Raw genomic sequence first — 22,474 nt, 5'->3', positions numbered from 1 at the left:
GTTGAAACAACTTTCCTGCCTCTATCTTATCTATACCTTTCATAATTTTATATGTTTCTATAAGATCTCATCTCATTCTTCTGAATTCCAGCAAGTACACTCCCAGGCAACTTAATCTCTCCTCATAGGCTAACACCCACATCTCTGGAATCAACCTGGTGAACCTCCCCTGCACTGCCTCCAAAGCCAGTATATCTTTTCTCAAGTAAGGAGACCAGAACTGCACACAGTACTCCAGGTGTGGCCTCACCAATACCCTGTCAGTTGCAGCATAACCTCCCTGCTCTTAAATACAATCCCTCTAGCAATGAAGGGCAACATTCTATTTGCCTCCTTGATAACCTGTTGCACCTGCAAACCAACCTTTTGCGATTCATGCACCAGCACTCCCAAGTCCCTCTGCACAACAGCATGCTGCAATCTTTCACCATTTAAATTCTAAGAGATTTAAACAAAGAGATTTTTTATCACTTCAAGGAGCTGGTTTTGGAGTTCAGATGACAAAGTAGCCAAGCTATCCTATATAGTATGCTCCCAACTGAATATTACATAAACTAATATAATAGAAAATATTTTTATTCCTTCCTGACACATAATCAGATTATAACATAAAATGATGACCAAAACTCAACCCATTCTTTTCTGTTTTGCATTTTGTTGGACTAAAATATAACTTCTGCTGCAAGCTGCAATTTGCCAATGCATCCATGATTGTTCTTTCTGGCATCTGTGCATTGAAAATAAATAGAAGCTTAAAAAAGTCTGCACAGATAGAATGGATGAGGAAATAGAAGAAGTTATAGATTGCACAAAAAAACAGCCCTTCAACTTTTGTACTTACAACTACCACGCTGTGCCTTGTCTTGCTTTCCAATCTGAAACCCTTGACTGTGATGGTGCTTCCAAAATCCATGATGAAATTTCCAATAAATTCCTGTTTAGTCACTTTAATCTGCTACTGTCTTATAAAAGCAATGATATTATCCTTCTCAGTAACATCTGCCATTGTGACCACAGTGTTGGATCTTCCTTCTCTTCTCTGTAGTCCTTAACACAAACACCATAAAGTTCCCTTGCAAATTCAGTTGTCTATTACCCCTGGCTTGGTTCCACTCTTTTCCATTCAATCATTGTCAGATCATTTACAGTAGAGGCTTCTCTTCCCACACACAATGTTATCTCTGGATCTCTAAGAGGGTCTATCATTGGCCTTCTTGTCATGCCCAAGTTGTAGTTACACATCCAAAGAAGAGGGGTTAGCCTCTCTACTTATGTTACAATGAGGAATGGTGGTGACATGAATGATTTAGAATTTTGGTAAGGTGGTAGGAAACATATAATCAACATGTGGGAATAGTGCAATGAAGTTATTATAATGTAGGGAGGAAGCCACACAACGATGGAGGAGAAATGGGTTGGATTGGAGAAACCTTATCCTCTTTTGAACTTTGCATGGATGGTGAGTTAAGGTTTGTGGCTTTCAGGAGAAATGCACACTGGGGAGGGAACTATCCTATTTCATAAATAAAAAGGTCTAGGACCAAAAACATTAACTTTTTTTCTTGACCTGCTGAGTGTTTCAGTTTTTATTTCAGATTTCCAGCATATGTAGTTCTCTTTTAATTTTTATTATCTAATTCTTCTGTTTTAATTGCTAGCTGACCTGCATCTATTCAAAAAACCTGAGCATTGCAGGGCTTCAGCTGATTGTTTGAGATAGCCACCTATTCCCATGAACAAGAGTGGGAATTTAGCAGTGGAATCAACATCCGTACAGAGTGGGGGACAATTAATCCACTCCATGCTCATTGTCCATTCCATGCTCAAAAAACAAGTCTAAGTGTATTAAGTTCTACCCGAGCTAGCCCAAGCATAGTAATGTTTAATAGTTCATTTGATTTGAAGCAAATTCATCAATTTTCTACGTTTTGCCGCCACTGACAAGAAAAATAAAGGACAGGCTATTTTTGATTTACCAGTTCATGCAATTAGCATGCTGTACATAAATTCAGAAAGTGGCCCATTAAAGCATGTAATTCTCTAATGTGTGGCGCTTTCATTGATTACATCATATTATAAATAAAATTCAGGCATTTGAAGCATATATGCAGCTCACGAAGTAAGATTGTGACTGAAATAGACCAAGGTCCAGGTTGTTTAACTGATGATTGGGAATTCATACGAGAGAACCATCATGGCAGTGGAAAAGAGAGATCTGAAAGAGAGTCACCAGCAGCTAAAACCAGTGTAGATTGAATTGGGGAAATGAAACGGTTGCAAAATAACAGTAGGAGTCTTTTATCATCTTGAGCATCCTGATATAAAATGAAGAATGTGCATGCAGATCAGGGAGCAATAAAAGTAGAAAACAATAAGACAGTAATGGTTGATTTTAACAAAAAGATTAAGAAAGAAATTTAAGGTCAAAATCAAAAGTGGAATGAAATAAGTCATTTCCTAAATCAATGTACCATACCAACTGGCATTATTCATTTCAGTTTTCAGGAATGAAGCAGTGAGGGAACATTTTGGAAATGGTATCTGTAATATATTTTAAATCACTAACAAACTTAAAGGGAAGAAAGGTGACTAACAAACCTTGTTTTGAACTTTCAACAAGGCCATAGCAATGAATTGCCTGCATTAGAATTTTGAGAAAATGACATTTGATAATTCCATTGACTGGCAGCGATATTATTTAATTGTTACCAGCATTTTGTGAGAATCTGGAATGCTGCACCTCAGAAAAGTCAAAATTTTATTTAATTGAAGTGCTTAAAGGAAGTACAGACTCATATGTGGGAATTAAAACCATGAAGGGTAAATAGGAAACGAAATTGACATTGCCAAGATACAAAATGGACAAAATTCACACACTGGAGGCAATAGCCTGCAAACCTAACTTTACCATGATCATGGCCCAGCAGATAGAAAGGAATTCACATGCTCTACTGTCATTTACATGTAGTCTTTGTTGCTTGGTCAGGGAAATGAAAATAAGGACATCGACAAGGATATGGTTGCAGTCCTCTGACCATTTCTCTGATTTTCCTCCATAGCCTTGGACAATTTTGGGCAGAACAGCTGAGTGAAATTGACGAGCTATTGTGGGTGATAAAATGTTCCACAGACTATAGTCCTATCCCCGCGTATCATTAGATTGAAATATTGACTAGAACTATTTTAGGTCGTATCTTTAAATCTTTGTATGGGATTTACATGACAAGTACTGACCACTGAATGTGTGATAGAACATGATAATGCCTAACAAATCCATGAGTTGCATATGGTCTTGCCAAAGGTCTCAGAAACTGGCAGAATCCAAGAAAAATATAAAAAAACTTGTTGGAAGCTTAACAAGTAAATAGAGATTTAGCAAATGAGACAGATAGGTACAGGGATAGGCAAAGTCAGTTAAAAACTCAAGGTCACATTAAGAAGAAAATGGAGGTGAGTTGTGATCATCTAGTTTGCAAATATTAGGACAGATCTTAACATTTTGCACACTATTAAAGGCTCCTTTCCCCCAGTGATGAGTAACATAGAAGGTTTGGAAATGCTACAAGAAAAATGCATTTTATTTTTCCTCATTAATGTTCAATTTTCTATACTGACAATAAGAGGTCAGCCTTTTACCACAAAGTGGATGTGAAAAAACTGAGATTAGAAATGATTGAAACAAGTGTACCTTTCCATTTCAGTGCACCAGAGAATGTCTTCCTTCTCGTTCATTAGGACTGGGAAATGCTGATCTTTGCCCTGCTTGACAGAATTAGATCTAGTGGTGATGGTTCGCACTTTGTTGAACTAAAAGAAAAAAGTTAAACTTAAGACAAAAAAAATAAAAACAAACAAAAATCCTAAAAATAATGAAACCAACAGTTCTCATTTTACAATAACTTACTGAGGAACAATGGTATATACAAACATAGTATTCTTTGCATTCCTGGTGCAACATGAGTTGCAGGTTTCATAATAGTGATACTCTCCACATACATATATAAAATAAAGCTAAACAGATGCAGCACTTCTGGAATTGAACGTATATAAAAACAAAGTCAAAGTCTTTCAAATCTTTTTTTGTATCTTTATCAATAACAATCATTTCTCATTGGTGCCAAAAGGAAAATGTAATAATAAGTTTGACCAGCTATGACTCTGTAAGTAATGGCATATATTACCTTATAATAATTAGAGCCAAAAAAAAAATCAGGATGGAGAGGAATGGTTGGCATTCCTTCTTGATTTTTTTCTGTACATTCTGCACATGGATAGAATCCTTTTTTTAAAAAGTAAAGGGCAAACTTAGAAAACTGAATCAAGGCATTCAGAAGGTTGAGACAGACCATTTAATAAATGATGACATCTGAACCAAGTATATTACATAATCAAAGCAATAGTAAAAAGGTGCAAAAAGTTAAGCTCAGTTCCTGCAAAACTACTCTTTGACTGAGTTGCATTTTACAGTGCAACCCAACATGTGCCTAATGCACAAAATTCATGAATATAAGAGAAGAAAACATTGTGGAGAATTTTCCAGTTTCCATTCAGCTTGTGGGAGCAGAAATTCAGAGAAATGCTCTGATAGTATGCAGACCTCACACAAAGAAAACAAACCAATGGAAAACCTCATTTTCCCTCTTTTGCACTATTTAGTTATTTTTGTAAATTTATAGTAATTTTTATGTCCTGCACTGTCTGCTGTCACAAAATAACAGATTTCACGATGGATGTATGTCAGTGATAATAAATCTGATTCTGATGTCAAAACCTTTCTTTTTACAGTAACTGCTTGTTCTATAGTTGGAGGCTGCAAATAATTGTTGGCTTCATTTCAGTTTACTTTTTGCTGAACAATGGAAACTTCCAGACAAGTGGGCATGAAAGTGAAAGTTATACAAAAGCTATAACAATATCAAATAACTTTAACCAGAACAAAACAAACTAGTCTTGCATTGGACTGTATTGAATCCCACTTGTCACTGACAAAATCTCAATTAGTGTGGGTGTAGCATTGTACATGGAGATCAAAATGAGCATTACAGACTCACAGTGCTGTTACCAGTGTACTTAAATGTGAATATTTGGAAAATGTTCCTATCGTTTCAGTAGCCTGGATAACAACATTACTAATACCCTAACACTTTGTCAAAAATCTTGAATTTAAGTGGGAAAACAATTTATATTCTTTGTCTCTCTCTCTCTCTCTCTCTCCCTTGCATATTAGCAGAAGCACAAATGTAGGAAAATGCTGTTCTGATACCGGTGGTTACCTGGGATACTTGTATGATCAAGGTGAGATAGGGCTATGAATGGGTTTACTGGTCATCCCTTGCTCCTGGAAGCATGTTATTGGAAGGGTTAAAAATTGAAAGTGTATGTTTCTCAGAAGAAAGATACACTGTTACAATTAACCAGGTACATTACACAAACTTGCTTCTGGGGATCAGAGATGAATAGCCTGGTTGTCTATCCTTTTCACAAATACTGTGGCTAGCCTTCTGGTCCCCTCATAGTGCCATGTCAATGGACAATGATGCACTGGACATAACAGAAACCAGCCACTAGTGAAAAGTCTTCTTCTGTTGGCTGCTGAAGTCAATGGGAGAGAGTGAAAAAGACACAAAAAACTGCAGATGCTGGAATCTGGAGGAAAAAAGAAACTACTGGAGAAACTCAGTGGGACAGGCAGCATCAGTGGAAACAGAGGGATAGTCAGCAACTTGGTCAAGACCCTGCATTAGGACTGAGAGTGTAGAGGGGAGGTATAAAGAGTTATAAGGAGATTCATTATGTCACCACTCTTACAAATTTCTATAGATGTACAGTGGAGAGCATTCTGACTGGTTGCATCACAACCCGGTATGGAACCTCTAATGTACAGGATCGCAAGAGGCTGCAGAGGACTGTAGACTCAGCTGGCTCCATCACGGACACAACGCTTCCTACCATCGAGGGCATCTTCAAAAAGCGGTGCCTCAAGAAGGCGGCATCTATCATTAAGGACCCACACCATCCAGGACACACCCTCTTCTCATTACTACCATCGGGGAGGAGGTACAGGAGCCTGAAGACCCAAACTCAATGATTCAGGAACAGCTTCTTCCTCTCTGCCATCAGACTTCTGAACGGTCCATGAACACTACCTCATTATTCCTTTTTTTTGTCCTGTGTTTATTTTTGTAATTTATAGATTTTTATGTCTTTGCACAGCACTGTTGCCACAGAACAACAAATTTTATGTTATATGTCAGTGATAATAAATCTGATTCTGATTCTCAGGGGGAGGGTTGAGGCAGGATCTGGCAGGTGATTGGTGGGACCAGGTGCAGAGGAGGATGATGGGCAAATGGAGGCAGGTGGGAGGAGGAGAGAATGGAGGTAGAGTGAGAGGATGAAAGGTGATAGGTGGAGACAACAAAGGGTTGGTTTGTCTGGAATCTAATAATTAAGGAAGGTGGTAAGTGGAACCAGATAAGGGAGGGATCTAGGGCGGGTGGAACCAGTAGCAAAGGGGAAAGAAGCTGGGTAACAGGGGGCTGGGGTGGGGAGGAGTCAGGGTGGTGGTGGTTGTGAGAACCTGGGTGGATGAGAAGGAGAGATAAATGAACAGAGGTGGTGCAGATTACCTGAAATTGAAAAATTCAATGTTCATACCATTGGGTTGTAGACAACCCAGGTGGAACATGATGGAACACTGGCAGAGAGAGTGATAGACTGGCTAGCTTGGTCCAATGGCATCACTATTTATAGCAGACCAGAGAATGTGGGTGATGACTCCAACAGAATTCTGGAAGGAGCCAAGGTCAAAGAAATTGAGGGATGTTTTTATTTCAGATTTCCAGCATCTACAGTTTTTTGATTTTCAAGTTGAGGATTGTTGAGAACCATGAGCAAAGCACAGCTCCTGGTCCAGCAGGCAACACAATCTCTTCAGGTAGATATAACAAAATTGAATATTGGCTTCTATATCCTTAATGCTGGGCCTATCCTCCTCTTACCTTTTAAAGGGGTGAGGAGAAATTTGAATCCTGAGGACACTGCTTCCTCTGACAGATCTCCCATTTAATAAAACTAGTGAGATTAGCACCCATAATGAACACATACCACTTATAGAAGCAAGAAAGATAAAAAATGCAGGTAATTTGCAGTTTGAAAGCCAAAAACTCTCCTGAATTTCAAACAGTTCAACAGCATTCAAATTCCCTGCTTCAATTACTTGCAGTTGAGTTTCCCTTTAAGTGCTGTTTCATGTGTAAGTAATGTGCTTTATGGAATATCAAAATTTGGGAGATTAATATTTTACTTACTGCGTATAAGGGGTGTGTGAATTCAGCACTAAATTTATTCAGTTCTATTATGTTATAGCATTATGGAGGATCACACTTCCATGTAATCACTGTGTGCAAGTGATCTTCAAAATACTGTTATAGTTATCGCTTTAAATTGTCAATTGCCATTGCAACATCATATTGAGCTACAAATTTATGGTAAGTTTCTTAATGATAATGAAGAAATTTCAGGTTGAATTCAAGTATGTTCTTTTCTATTCAGTAATTAATATTTTAATACCCTAGATTTTGATATCCTATAAAGCATAATAGTTGCATGTAGAATTTGTACAAGAAACAGTTTCTCACATGAACTATCTTGACAAACCTAAACAGCTGTAAGCTTGATGTTGTTGTCTCTGAATAAAAGTCTGTGGATTCAAGCCCACTTCAAGATTTGAACATGTCCCTTGGGTGTCCCAATGCAATACAGAAGAATGGCTGCCTTGCAGGTGATGCTGACCTTCACATAAAAGATCCCATGGCTGGTAATGTTCGAGGAACTGCAAATGAATACCGCTGACAAACCTTGGAGCTTGATGTCAGCTTGTGTAACCTGAATAAATAACAAACAGCCCTGTTTTCCCAGTTATTTTAAAATGTGTATTAACTGTTCTACCTTAAATGGGCTGATGCCAGTTTTAAAATAGCACTGATCAGAATACCCAAGCTAATGAAACAGAGGTGTAGTTTTAAAACAGCTGTAGCTGGTGAAGAAAACAAATGCTGAGCTACGAAATAGTATATATTATATGAGCTCACTTATTTTACAATCATGTATGACCTTGGCAGGACCAAATCATTCTGAAGCTTTTTTTTACGCCTTTTAACAGAATGCCATATTTTGGAAAGGATATGACGATGGAGTACAAGTTTAAATAGCAACACTTCAAGAACGGAAATTATAGTTACTATGTACCCAAGGGGTTTTCTATCTTAGGAAGACCTAGTAAAAGTTTTTAAAACTATGAAACAGTCATAAAAGTCAGAAATAGCCAATGGTTTTTCTTATGTATTTGGAATTCCAGAACCAGGAAGCATTGGATCAAGGTAAGAAAAATGGAAATAAATTGCCATTGCATAAAGAACTTTGTAATTTTCTGATGTTCACCCAGAACAGATGTGGTCTTGGTTCTTGTTGGGAAAACTACAGGCATTCTAGCAACAAAAGACATTCATTACCATAAATGATATAAAGTTAATTCATAAGAGAAATAGGTTGTGTGCATAAAGGAAATTTTACATAAAATGAGTTACGATAAACAATTGCTTCAAGCAGCGGTATATAGTGATTCTACTGACAGTCAACAAATCACAACGTTCTATTATAGTATACAATATGCTCTGCCACATCATTCAGAGTATCAAAATAAAGAGGAATAACATTACAAAGCTGAAGAAGATTCCTCTCTCATGATTCAGTCTTTATTAAAATAAATGCCAACAAAACAAGAAATGTCAGTGAAGAGGTTAGCCTTCAGATAAGGTATTTATGCCAAGTGGTTTGTGTGATGCCACTTTTTGAGTGTTTTATGATATAACTTCAATGAAAAGACAATTTATATCTTGGTACTTCAGTTGGCATTTTTTTGCTTCATATCTCTGGACACGATTCCAACGGTACACCACATATGCAGAGTAATTTAAAAATGTTCATCTGTGAACTACATTATTGATGAGCCATTCACACAAAAGCATATTTTATGGTGTCTGCGAGGCATGCTTCTGCATAATTTAAAATTGATCAGCCTAAGTGGATCCTCTGTTGGTGTTGGAAACACACTAAGTGGTCTTCATTAAGGTAAGCACTCATCAGGCTCTCCTTCAGACCCTTTAAACCTCCAGTATCCAGAGCAAACACTGAACATCAAGCTCACAATCTTCATCTTTACCTTGCAATCACTGGGCTACCCAACCACCATAAGCATCGGATGACCCAATCACACATCCATCACTTCAAAGCTTGACCACCAATTACAGCCCCCCCCCAACAACTACCAAACCTACACTCCTATCCTATCAATTCTACCACCTGACCACCAATCCTCCTTTCTGAATCACCAATCTTCCCCTCCCACCTTGGAAAGCAAATCCCTAACCATCAATGACCAATATTACACCCTGACTACCAACTCTACCCCGTGGACAACCAATCCTACCCTCCGACAACCAATCCTACCCACTAAGTTCCTTTCTCACCAACTACTGATACTACCACCTGATAACTAATCCTGCCCTTTGATTACTAATGCTTGCTTCACTTGCTACAAATCCTTCCCCTGACCACTCATGATACCAATCCTTACCATGCTAACTACCAACCTGTCTTTTATGTCGTACCAATTCTATATCAGACTACCAATCTTGCCTTCACCAACCACTCATCCTAACCCCCAGCTATCAATACATTGCTTCCCAATTATCAATCCCATCTTCCAAATACCACTCCTACCCCAATTAGCAGTTAATCATTCACCAACTACATCTATCCCTGACTTCCAATTGCTGTTCACCAACCATCCTACTCCCCAACTACAAATCCTCACTATCAATTCCATCTAATTACTGATTTTACAGGTTTACTCCTCGACTACCATTTACCCCAACTATCAATCCCATCCCTGGACTACTAATCCCTGGATGATTAATCCTAAACTGCACTACCATTCCATTTCCTCACCCCACTGACCAATTCCGCATGCCTAACTACCAATCCTAACCTTCTGACTACAGTTTCAAAGTCCCCAATTATGAATCCCAGCCCTCTGATTGTCAATCCAATCCCAGATTACCAATCCTATTACCCTCTCTAACAATACTATTTCCCTGACTACTCATCTTCATCTGTTGGCCAATTCTACCTCTGCAATTAGTCATCCCTCCCCTACTCAGAAATATAAATCCTACTCCCAAACTATTAATCTGTTGTACCTTCCAAATGTACCCTGACCTGGCTCCTAAATCTAAACTCCTCAATTTAGAATCTTTTTCCAATCCTACTCCTCGACTACCAACCCTACAATGAAAAAATATCAATCCTATTCTAAGATATCAGTCCTACCTCCGACCGATTCAGAACAACCAACCAACACATTCCCTGACCAATATATTCATCATTCATCTCCAACAAGTCTCTCTCCTAGCCTCACATCTTTCTCCACCTTGACCCACTCGCTCCTCAGTCTTTAATCCTAGCTCCAGGCTTATCATGATTTCCTTTGCTCACATTGCACTGGTGGAGCATTTAAAGGTAAGAGTGTAAACGTGAGGTCTACACAGAAGACTTTCGTTAACCAGTCGCAAACCATCTGACAAATGCTACTTTAATTGGGGGGGGGGAGCTAATTTCTGCAAAGTATTGTCTTACCTGCTGTATTACAATGTATATAACACTGATACGTTTCCTGTTAGCCTACTTTTAATAAGATCAGTATCAGAGTTGTCCTGCAGCATGCACTTGGAATAAGGTGCACTCATTTTGGTTAAAAATATCAGCAATCTTGTGTCACCTTTTTAAATAACACAAGATATCTTTGTATTGAGTACGTTGAAAATAAATTTACTGGGATATAATTATGTGTTTCAAAAAAAACTAATGCAACATAAATTTCTTAATAGTTACTGGTTAATTGGTTTAGCAATCATAATCGACTGGTCTTTACTGGAACTGAGACTAAAAAAATTTCAGAAATTGCTTGTTTCTTCAATATTACATTATAGTCTATCCCTGCCAACTCTGGAACACTGAAAGCCTCCCAAGAGCAGTTAGTTTGAAAGCAGGTTTCGGGCTAAAAGTGTCAAGCAGTTTACCAGACTCTCACTGTGATTTCAGCAGGGATGCACTTTGAATGACTCTCCTGGAACATGAATATGGCAACTCTTGACTACACAATTTTTAATAACTAAAAAACCTTTGATCCAGGTGCAATTATCCATTTTCTATTTTGCATATGATTTATCCAAATGGCATGGAGAGAAAATGCCAGACAGACTAAAACACAGATTCAGTTTACTTGAGAACAAATCTCTTATCTCAAAGCCAGAGGATGCATTGCTTCATAAAAGTATTTGATATTATGCAATTGAATTGGAATCATGCATAATTTGTCCTCTTTCTTCAGGGTTAAATATTATATTAAATGATGAGATGTTGAGATTAGTTTTAAGATCTTCTGGTCAGCAGCAAATTAGATGACTATTTCTCCATAAAATGGAACTTGGTTTTTTTTTGCTCTTTCCAATATTAGTAAAATTAATTTTTTTAAAAATGGCTGGTTTACTTTTTAGTAACGTTAACAATGAAACAGATATTTGCAAAAAAATGAAGAATAATTCGTATGCATTGGGTGTGATAAAGATATATAACATAGAGGTTATGCATTTACAGATGGTTTTAATCAATGGTCAGGAGATTTCAGCTACAAGCCTGGCTTCCTTTTAAGGAAAATGCTCATTTTGCAATTGTAGCTTTCTACTGGTAAGATCAAATGGATGTCAGTCAACTGCAGATCTCAAATCAAGGCCTGAGTTCATTTGCTAAGACTATTTTGCCCCTGCAATAAAGAGTGTATGGACTGAAACATACCATGTGCACGCCAGGTACAAAATTCTGCGCAAATCTGTAATGCTGCCTGAAACAAAAGGAATTCTTACATACGTGTAGCAATTTTCACAACCTCAGATTGCCCTAAAATGCCTTAATGCCAAGCCACTACTTACTGTAAAGTGGGAAATGTAGTGGCAAATTTGCACACAGAAAGATCTGTCAAACAACAATCTGATATCACCATCAATTTGTTTTTAGTTAGGCTGATAGAAGGATAAATATAGATTAAGGCACCATGGCAACTCCTCTGGTGTTCTTTAAGATTGTGCCATGGAATCTTTCTCATTGAAAGAGTAGATTTGGTCTGGGTTTAACCTCCCACGCAAAATTTAGCACAACGGCTACATTGGAGCTGAAGCAGAACTGACTTGTGCGAAAATAACCTGTCTTACTGATGCCAGAGATTTGTCGTTAGAAACTCAGCTTGGGGTCAGATATGGCACTAAGGTGGTGAACAGCCTTATCCACTGTCAGATAGTTGCCAGTAATCGGGACTGAGTTTGTGCCTAAGAAAACAAGTTTATTTAGGGTTGGGGGAGGGGATCCTGACAATGTTTCTGGAAAAGAGAACAGTACAGCACAGTACGGGCCCTTCAGCCCACAATGTTGTGGTGACCTATATAAACCTTATCCCCATTCAATCTACCCCCTTCTCTACTTCACATGCGCCTATCTAATAGTCTATTAAATGACCCTATTGTATCAGCCCCTACCACCACTCCCGACAGTGCATTCCAGACACCCAACACTCTCTGTGTAAAAAACCTGCTTCTGACATCTCCCCTGAACTTTCCTCCACACATCCTGAATGAGTCACTTCTAGTACTGGGCACTGTCACCTTGAGGAAAAGATGCTGGCTCTCCACTCTATCTATGCCTCTCATAATTCTATATACCTCTATCAAGTCTCCTCTAATCCTCCGTCGCTCTAAAAAGAAAATCTCTAACGAGAACATCTCTAACTTGCTCAACCTCTCCTCATAAGATATGCTCTCCAACCCAGGTAATATACTGCACCCTCTCCAAAGCTTCCACATTCTTCCTATAATGTGGTGACCAGAACTGAACACAATATTCCAGGTGTGGTCTAACCAGAGTCTTATAGAGCTACAACATTACCTCTTGGCTCTTGAACTCAATCCCCTAGCTAATGAAGGCCAGCACACCATATGCCTTCTTAACCACCCTATCTACTTGCAGGGCAACTTTGAGGTACCTATGTACTTGGACCCCAAGATCTCTCTGTTCCTCCACACTGCTAAGAATCCTGCCATTAACCATGTACTCTGCCTTCAAGTTCGTTCTTCCAAAGTGCGTCACTTCACACTTCCCTGGATTGAACTCCATCTGCCACTTCTCCGCCCAGCTCTGCATCCTGGCTAAATCCCGTTGCAACCTACGACAACCGTCTTCACAATCCATGACACCACCAACCCATCCTTCCACATCCTCATCCAAATCATTTATAAAAAATCACAAAGAGCAGGGGTCCCAGAACAGATCCGTACGGAACACAACTAGTCATCGACCTCCAGGTCGAATACTCCCCTTCTACAACCACCCTCTGCTTTCTGTGGGTAAGCCAATTTCAGATCCACACAGGCAATTTTCCAATAATCCTATACCTCATAACTTTCTGAACCATGGGGAATCTTGTCAAACGCCTTGCTTAAATTCCACATATACATTCACCACACTACCTTCATCAATTTTCTTGTCACTTCCTCAAAAAACACTATTAGGCTCGTGAGGCATGACCTGCCCTTCACAAAGGCATGTTGACTATCCCCAATAAGACTATGCTTCTCCAAATGCTCATCCCTAAGAATCCTCTCCAATAGTTTGCCCACCACTGACATAAGACTCACTGGTCTATAATTCCCAGGATTATCGCTTTTACCTTTCTTGAACAATGGAATAATGTTTGCCATCCTCCAATCCTCCGGTACCACTCCTGTGGCCAGGGAGGACACAAAGATCACCCTTAATGCTCCAGCAGTCTCTTCCCTCGCTTCCCATAGTAACCTGGGGTTTATCCTGTCCAACCCCGGGGTCTTAATGCTTCTTCGTAGCTCCAACACTGCTTCTTTAGTCTGTTCAATATTTAATTGAAGTAATTTCCATTAACAGGATACTGGATATTGGTAATCTGCCAAATTTCAGTATCACTTTAGTGGTCCTGGCATTCAATATTGCTAATTTGTCAGCTGACCATAGAGAGGAAGGGAATGAAAACAGAAATTTAGAGTAACTAATTCACATTACATAAAAATTTAAAATTTAACAACTATGAAACATTATTCCTCATCCTAGCTCACCTCTTGTCACATCATTATAAATAATTTGGTATATATTAGTGGGTAGATGCTTGCAACTGGGCATATTAATTTCTGTTCCTGAATGTGGAATAAAGGACTGAAACCATGTGTAACTGGGTGGCAGTGTGGTTCCAAATACTGGCTTTGAACACATCCAGAACAATCAGATGGATTTCCTCCTTGTTGGATATTGGAGTGCAAGATAAAATATCTGTATTGTACTAACCCAGTTTCCTGAGGTGTGAACTTTTAGTATAAGCATGACTAGAATAGACTAAATTTCCTCTATTTTTTAATTAATTGATTCACTTTTTTTTACAGATTCTTTGTGAATTGGTTACACGAATGGAGGGGATTTCAGTATATACATATAACCAATGTAACAAAAAATATTCGCAAGGGAATTTCGCATTTAAAAATATAACCTCACTCAGGGGTATGTGTTTAGTAAGCAGGAGTATTCCTACTGGTGCAGCCATACTGAAGTGAAATTAATACAGAATAATGGGACAGTATAAACTAGTTTTACTCTCCATCTAATTCATTGCACATAAGATAACGATATTCCTTTCCTATCTATTCCATTTTATTCTGAAGACTGCAAATATAAACATCAACAAAAAAATATATATATAACATATATATAATATACACACACACGCAATAGAAATAAAAGTTATTGAAGTAATTAAAGTCTGCATATTGGTGTCCTATTAATTTGGGCAAATATTTTAACAATGTAATGAAAATGAATCATAAACTGGGAATAAATATTCACAGATTTACTTGACATAGCTTCACAGCTGCATGTAAATCTGACTGCTGTCAAAAAATATACAATGTCAAACTATCTGCAAATACTTTCCCTGCTCATAGCCCTGATATCAATATTTCCATAAAACATGTTCATCAAAGTTATATACATTATTGTCTGGTAATATCATTTAAATAGCTCAGCTGCAACAGGGATCAACTGGCAATCTTGGATGCTGTTGCTTGAACAGCCTGCTTGATTTGAAGGTGACAATATAAGTAATTCAAGGTCAGCATCATCACTTTGGTTCTACAAACTGCACCCAAAGTATTCTGCATTTTTCTGAAGCTCAGAACAACAGATACAAATATTTACCTAACGCATTAAATAGCATATAAGCATTTCTGCATTACAATACTGCCCCAAACATTACAATACAAAGTGCCACATAAAACAAACAATAGCATCACATCTGAAAATGCTTTAAAACTGACCAAATTTTTGGAAGTACTATCATTTGATTATATAGATTTATACAACAATTAATTCATACACAGGAAAATCCCAGCAATTGAAATCAAAAATAATAATAATGGATATAATAATTACTGCAATAATTTCCTACCTCAATGCCGGAAAAAGACCTGAGCACCTTACATTAGAGGTTCAGACCAGAGTATAAGCATAAGCCAAATAAGGCTAGCTGTCTGAAGTTACTTCAAAAACATTAACACGCTTTTGAGGTGTAGAAAGTTGAAGCAAAGTGTCATTATTTAGTAGTTAATTTCTTTGGACTGAGGTAGACATTACTCAAGCTTCTGTCATCAATGATAGACAACAGGGAGAGGGAGGGAAAGAAAGTCCAGTGGTAGTAGATATTGGAGGGTGTGAGCAGGAATGATGGGTCTATGTGCTTGCAAAGATAAGGATGTGTAAGCTGAGCAGGAATTTGTATGACAGTGTTTTAAAATTCAGTTGATGAGGAACAGTGAATTGATGGAATTTAGCAGGGACAGAGTTGGTGGACAACGAATACAACATGTGAGGTATGATGTTGGCAGTAAAATTCAGGATAGATTAAAGTTCATAGATTGCAGCATGGGAGAAGTCTGAAGATAACCAAGGCATGAATGTGGCTTTCAACAGCTGTGGGAGGTATGGGATAAATCTGAGGATATTGAACAGTACAGATATTTGATAGAGGTCATGGGCAGAACTGAATGTGGGATTTAAAACTCAACGTTGAACACTCAACATGGGTTGAACTTCAGCTGTTTAAATTATCTAACAACACGTGATCTCTGTCCATTAATGCGAACTGTTCACAAGTGACAACATATTTTTAAGGGATTGTTAGACAGAAGATATTCCTAATCACTTATTTTGGCATGATTTCAATATCAGCAAAACAAACAACCTGTTTTATATGTCCCATCTGATCAATGACCCCACATAATAATACATTTATTTTGTCAATCTATGCCAATTTTGGGAATATTTTCTGAATGTATAACTAAAAAAATGGGTAAGAGCAAATTCATATTGTTGAATTGAGTGAATGCACATTCCATATATTATATAACAGGGTCAATCTATGCTACTTGCTCCCAAAGGGGTAAACATGGGAGGGACTACTGATATGGAGCAGCTAATTACTACACAGTGCTGTGGCACATTATATTAAACAAAAGGACAATGTTTTGAATGTTATTATCTGAACAAACTGAGCAATAAATGTTAATTGGCAAAATAATGCATTGTTTTAATATATAATAGTTGAACACAAATATATTATAATTATATCATTAACAGGCTGATAGTATCCAGGAAACAGTAATTTAAGCTTATAAGCTTTCCAGCATTTCCAAAGCTTCTCTAATAGATACAAGACAGATTTAAAAAGCCAAATTCCCTTATTTTTGTCATGTTCAAGATAGGCAGAACATAATTTATGCGCAACTGAGGGCAGGACCAGATTATACTTAGCTCAGGTTCCTTTCTTCCATTGTCAAAATTTCTAGTCCATTTTTGGTCAAGGATATGGCACATCTGCCACAAACAGATAGATGCTTGCAAACAGAGGAATGATACCATATGAGGACATTCCTGCATTTCTCTCCTATGTAGCCTGAATGCCAGGGATGCCTGTTGAGCAACTGCAGCATGTATAAAGGAATGGAACCTTTCTCATCAATGTCATCACACCAGCCCACCAATGGCATGGCTAGCAGGTCTTCTGAATTTCCTGAGGCAGTTATCTTAATTTCAACTTTAATGCTCCAGACAGTTTTTCAATATATTGAAATACTTTTGAGCCCAGGATCTGACCAGGGATCAGAACATATCTATGTTAGGAGCAAAATTCTGCCCTGTGCCAATTCTATACTGGGCAAGTTCAGATGACGGGTCGCAGACCCAAAATATTAACTGCTTCTCTTTCCACAGGTGCTGCTGGACTTACTGAGTTTTTCCACCATTTTCTGCTTTTGCTTCAAATTTCTAGCATCTGCAGTTTTTTTTTATTTTCATGGACTTCCTAAGGAAGCTCAGGTATGGTAAAGAGTAAAACTCAACAGTTACATCACAATTTGACATCTGGCAAGGTCTAAACTAGTGCACTGATACCTGGATGAATGATTTCCTTACAGAGGATGACTTGGGAGGATGCAGTATGCCATGGATTAATGCAAATCTAGTCACAACTCCATGTACTTGGCTACTTTCTCAAGGAATGAATCTAGATTGGTTTGATTTACCACCTAGGCTTTGGAGCTTTTGATTTCAGAAGATGCCTTGGACTTACAAGTAAATAGTTTTTAGTGACAGAACTTAAGGAGCTAAGGTTTAACCTCCAATTAGAAGGGATTTTAATGGACATCCAAAGAGAGTCGGATAAAATTGATATTTACTTTTTCTTCAAGTGTAAATATCTGCAGCTTTTAAAGGAAATTCCCTTAATGAAAAGTGATTTTGTCTGACCTTCCTGCCTCTCCCATATCATACGTATACCATTTCTATCCAAGAGGGCTGAAAAGTGGTGCGCACCCATGGCAACCCTTGTTTCTTTCACGAATGAGCCATGGAAAAAGTCTACTTTGTCAGACAATTCTACCTTTAAGTGGTTTTGGTGTGTCCTTTTGACTTCATGCCTGTGATTGTGAACTCATGACATTTTATATAATATCAAATTCCTATCCTCTTGAATGAGTCATAAAATTTAATACCAGAAGTCAAGGGCAAATGATCAGAACCATTATAATGGCTCAGTAACACAGTAAATTGGTACCTAAATGTACCATGTTACACAGCTGCTAGACATAGGGTCCAGCCAAAGATCCTCTCATAAGCCGAGTTCACAACCCTGTCATGGTCAACAATGGATGGCACTGTATCTATCTGAAAGATGGGATCAGAGTCAGACCCCGGTAAATGCAGACCAGTATCTTCACTGGCAAAAGTATTCAAAGCTCATGGAAACCACAGTAAATGAGAAGCTGTTACAACATCTCAAGTCATAGTGATCTATGATATGTTTGATAACAGTTTTAGAGTAAAGCAGTTGACACAGATGCCATCCTCAAGATCCAAAAATGGAGTGATTCTCTTGATGTCCGGTTGGAAATTAGTACTTTCCTTAGCCTTTGATAATGCTGGACCTTCAGGAGAGTATGGCATCCCTCCCTCACTGACAAGAGAGCCTCATGTGGTAAAACTGGTGAGCTGCTTAACTGGATACATCTCTTTCTCAGAAGATGCAAACACCAGGTCATGGTTAGTGGATGCTCATCTTCTTATCTCAACACCTACGCAGGGGTCCCTCAGGCAAGTGTGCTTGGCCCCACTCTATTGCTGTCTTCATCAGTGACTTGGTAGATTCATCAAAAGTGATGTTCTCTTTGATAACCCTCTACAGAGTGGTTAACTCCCAATCTGAAAGACAAGCAGCGACTAAATCACTGCAGGAATAGACAGAATTGGACAGTGGGCGGACAAACGGTGTGTTACCTTCAACGCTAAGTAGATTACTCGGTCAAGAAAGCTTAATGTAGCCCACCCTCCTTAACTCTGCAAGATTATAAGGTCAGCTCAGCTCCTTGCATTTGCAATCAAATCTGATCTACTCTGGGAAAAGCAAGTGAACATGGATGGATAAGCCGGCAGAGTGGAGTTCCTCAAGAAAATTCATCCCTATTTGTCACCAGCAGCAAATCCAGTGTTCTACAAAGCCCATAAATGTCAAGCGATGGAACAATATTACCCCATTTTGAAGGCTGCAGACAAAATGTTTTGCCTGTTGCTGGACTAAGTTCAGCCCAAAGCCTTACTGACAAGGGGTTAGTATGAGAATAGCTTACTCTACATCGGAAACCACCTTCCACAACAGGATGTGGCCAGACAGTCAATTCCCTATAAGATCCCGATCAGACCAGCTCCATAAGGTTATGGGAGCTTAAGTAAAAACTCCACATTTAAGAAAGGAGCATAAAATCTGCTGGATTTGCATCTCAATATTCTGTATAAATTCAAAAATTTTGCACACAGAATACCAGCGGCGAAGCTTAACACACCGGTTCTCCTGCCTCTCCAGACAGAGAGGTCATCTAGAGCTCTACTGTTGTATGCAGAACTTCAAATGCAAAAGTAATCATCACTTCTTGAACCAGGGTTGCTTGAGACTATCAGATATTTTTGATTTGTTTTTTGGTAGCACAGCATATCTTTTTCACAGCTTTTTCCACCCTGTGCAACCACCAGGATCAAATTTGTGTCTTTGCTCCATCCACACCTGTTGTTATGTCACCCAATATAAAAAGAAAAAAAAAATGAAGGGTTAGTAAGTCTCCAAAGCCATGGAGAAAATTGGAGGGAGAGTTGACTCTTGCACAACCCAGTGATTATCATGGGAAGGACGAAAGATAACATTTCCATTGTTGACATACCAAAAAGAAGCAGAGGTTGCCTTTGGTGGTGCAAAATGAACAGTATAGCATCAGTCAACATTTATTCATACAATACAATTAAATTCAATGGAATTAAATGAATGCTGACTGGAATGAAGCCACCTGATAAAATACTGCTCTTTTGCAACTTGTCAAGATAAGTACTTCATCCTTTAAATTGACTTTACATTTTGTTTTAAACAATGATAATTCAACTTCTATTCTGGAAACAGGACATCATTTGTCCATGCTCAGAAGAAGAATGCAGCCTTGTCAGAAAGAAGACTTTTTCACTCAGTTTAGGACTTGTTTGGTGTTAGTGTGCAGAAACCCAACAAGATTGAGAAAAAAGTTGAATTTTGAAATATGTACTGTTTTTTGTTGTGGATCAGAGAGGAAAATATTTGTAGAGCACAACAAACCAGGATTGAAAAGTAAATATATTGGGAAGCATTAAATATTCTGGATTATTGCTTGAAATCCTTTGAAGATCATGAAGTATTTCTGCATAATAACAGCAAGTGAAAGGGATAAAGTACCTGATGGAAAATTGTAAAGGAATCATGATACGAGTGAACTTTATTAAATACGGGGCCTTCCTTGGCTGATGTTTTCAACTTTTCAATTTAAATGCCTGTCAACCTGGAAGTGTTATAAAAGATGATTCTTTTCTTCTTCCCCTGCAGCCAAAACTTGAAATTCAGGCTAGTTTGTCGGATGAAGTAAGAATGATTTATCAGAATTGCTCTTCTTACTGGACTGGAATAAAAAAGTAATATTATTCTGTACCAATAAATGTTATTTTAACACATTTATTGATATATAATAATCATAATATGTCCCTTGAAACTTTGTATTTGTTGGGGACCAACTGAAATTTTTGTGATTTTAATGAAGACATATTAGGGATGAATTCAGAAAGTGCTTCCAATAAGCAGTGGTGCCTGAAGGAGAACTGGCTGTGAAATTGTAGACAGCAATCTTTTTGTCTGATTAACAAAAAAAGTAGTCAAGCACTGAGGTGAGTGCTGCATCACACAGTAAGTGGCAAATTAAAAAATCAGTCTAGTGCTTCCTTAAACGTCTAACTGTGATAAATAGTGACAAAGTTGAACCCAAGGGATAAAAAGCTGGCTCTTTTCTTAGATTTAGTTCCAGAAATATTTGAACATTACCGTATGCCACCAGTCAAAATGCTGGAAAAATAATGGGCCAAAATTAGTGGCTGCAATGATGGTGAAATTGTCATTGTTCACTGTCATTATTGCATAACACCCAACAGTATTTTTATGGATCTGTACACATTGCATTAAACATAGAAATATGGCATGTGTTGACACTGATACCCTCATCCTCCATTGAGTGCAGTGTTGCCATCTTTGTAGGGGAAATCATCACAGAACTAGTGGTTTGATGTGAAGTTCAAGTTTACATGCACTACTTCAAAGTAACTATGAAATCTTTGAGATGGAGTTTCTAATCACTCCCTGGTGCCAAAAAAACTAATCCAATTGTGGGATGTCATCTGCTCCATAAAAAATAAATAATCTTTCAAACAATAAAAAAGAATTATTTCCTTTAAGAGTTTCCTCATGATATTTCAGCTTCTACTTAAATCTTGTGTATGCACCAATTTTTTCACACACTGTGAATGAGTTAAATGTTACTATAATCAATATTTTTTTCCTTCTTAGCTGAATTGATCAATTTAACTGGTTGCTCAGCCTGCTTGACCCTGGGTGCTGATCCCTGAAGATGAGACCAAACTGGACATCTTGTCAGATGGGGGGAATCATCTCACTGTAACTTTGGGTGTGTGAAGGGTCACTGCTCATTTCTGACAACAAAATTGGATCATCATTTTGTAAATATCCATTCCTATTGCCACAAAGTGGTTAAAAGTGTCCACTGATTTTAATCTAAGTATGTTGACCCTGGGAAGATGGAACACTTTCCCCGGAGTAAAATATGATTCAACATGAATAATTTCTTGATTTAACATCTGGGATGTGTGTGTAATGTTAAAGGACACTGAAATCTAAGGGCAAGTACTGTGAATGCTCAGCCTTTGGTGTGAATTGTACTCAAAATTTCAGCAACAAAAGACTAAAGTAGACATAATTGGGTGACATCAGGCAAACAGAATTGCCCCCGGTGCATGTTCACTTCCTTGTGTCACTGTCTGTTTATGTCAACCTCTTGTTATAATTTTAGCAAAGATTGTCTTTTTTTAGAAAAAGTAATGACACATGCCAACACCAAAGAATGGTTTAAACAAGGAACCCAGGCAGTGTGAGGAGCTGCAACAAGTTACAAAGGATTGTATGCAATTCTGCCAATAATTACATTTTGTTGCTTGAGATAACTAAATTGTTGTTCAAAATAATTCAGAATGTCATAAAACAAGTATTGTGCTCTCAGAGAAGAAACACCCAGGTACTAGAAATGGTGATTCACAGAACTGGATAATGTATACCACAAACAAAATAAAAGGTGTCCATCCAGAGAGACAAATTACATGGTCC

The 22,474-nt window shown here is 38.0% G+C and overlaps 1 protein-coding gene across 12 annotated transcripts in view; it reads right to left on the bottom strand.

Annotated features, from left to right (window-relative positions):
* The window catches only part of LOC127574754 (DNA (cytosine-5)-methyltransferase 3A-like), a 416,558-nt gene that overhangs the window by 4,637 nt on the left and 389,447 nt on the right, over window positions 1-22,474 (bottom strand). For all 12 annotated transcript variants that reach the window (XM_052024036.1, XM_052024037.1, XM_052024038.1 and 9 more), the window contains one exon: window positions 3,689-3,807. In XM_052024036.1, the coding sequence (XP_051879996.1) occupies window positions 3,689-3,807 (119 nt within the window). The remainder of the gene's footprint in view (window positions 1-3,688; window positions 3,808-22,474) is intronic.

The sequence above is a fragment of the Pristis pectinata genome, chromosome 10 (genome assembly GCF_009764475.1).
Source record: "Pristis pectinata isolate sPriPec2 chromosome 10, sPriPec2.1.pri, whole genome shotgun sequence".
Lineage (NCBI taxonomy): Eukaryota > Metazoa > Chordata > Chondrichthyes > Rhinopristiformes > Pristidae > Pristis > Pristis pectinata.
The sequence above is the reverse complement of the archived record's forward strand: the minus strand, read 5'-3'. Positions and strand labels throughout refer to the sequence as shown.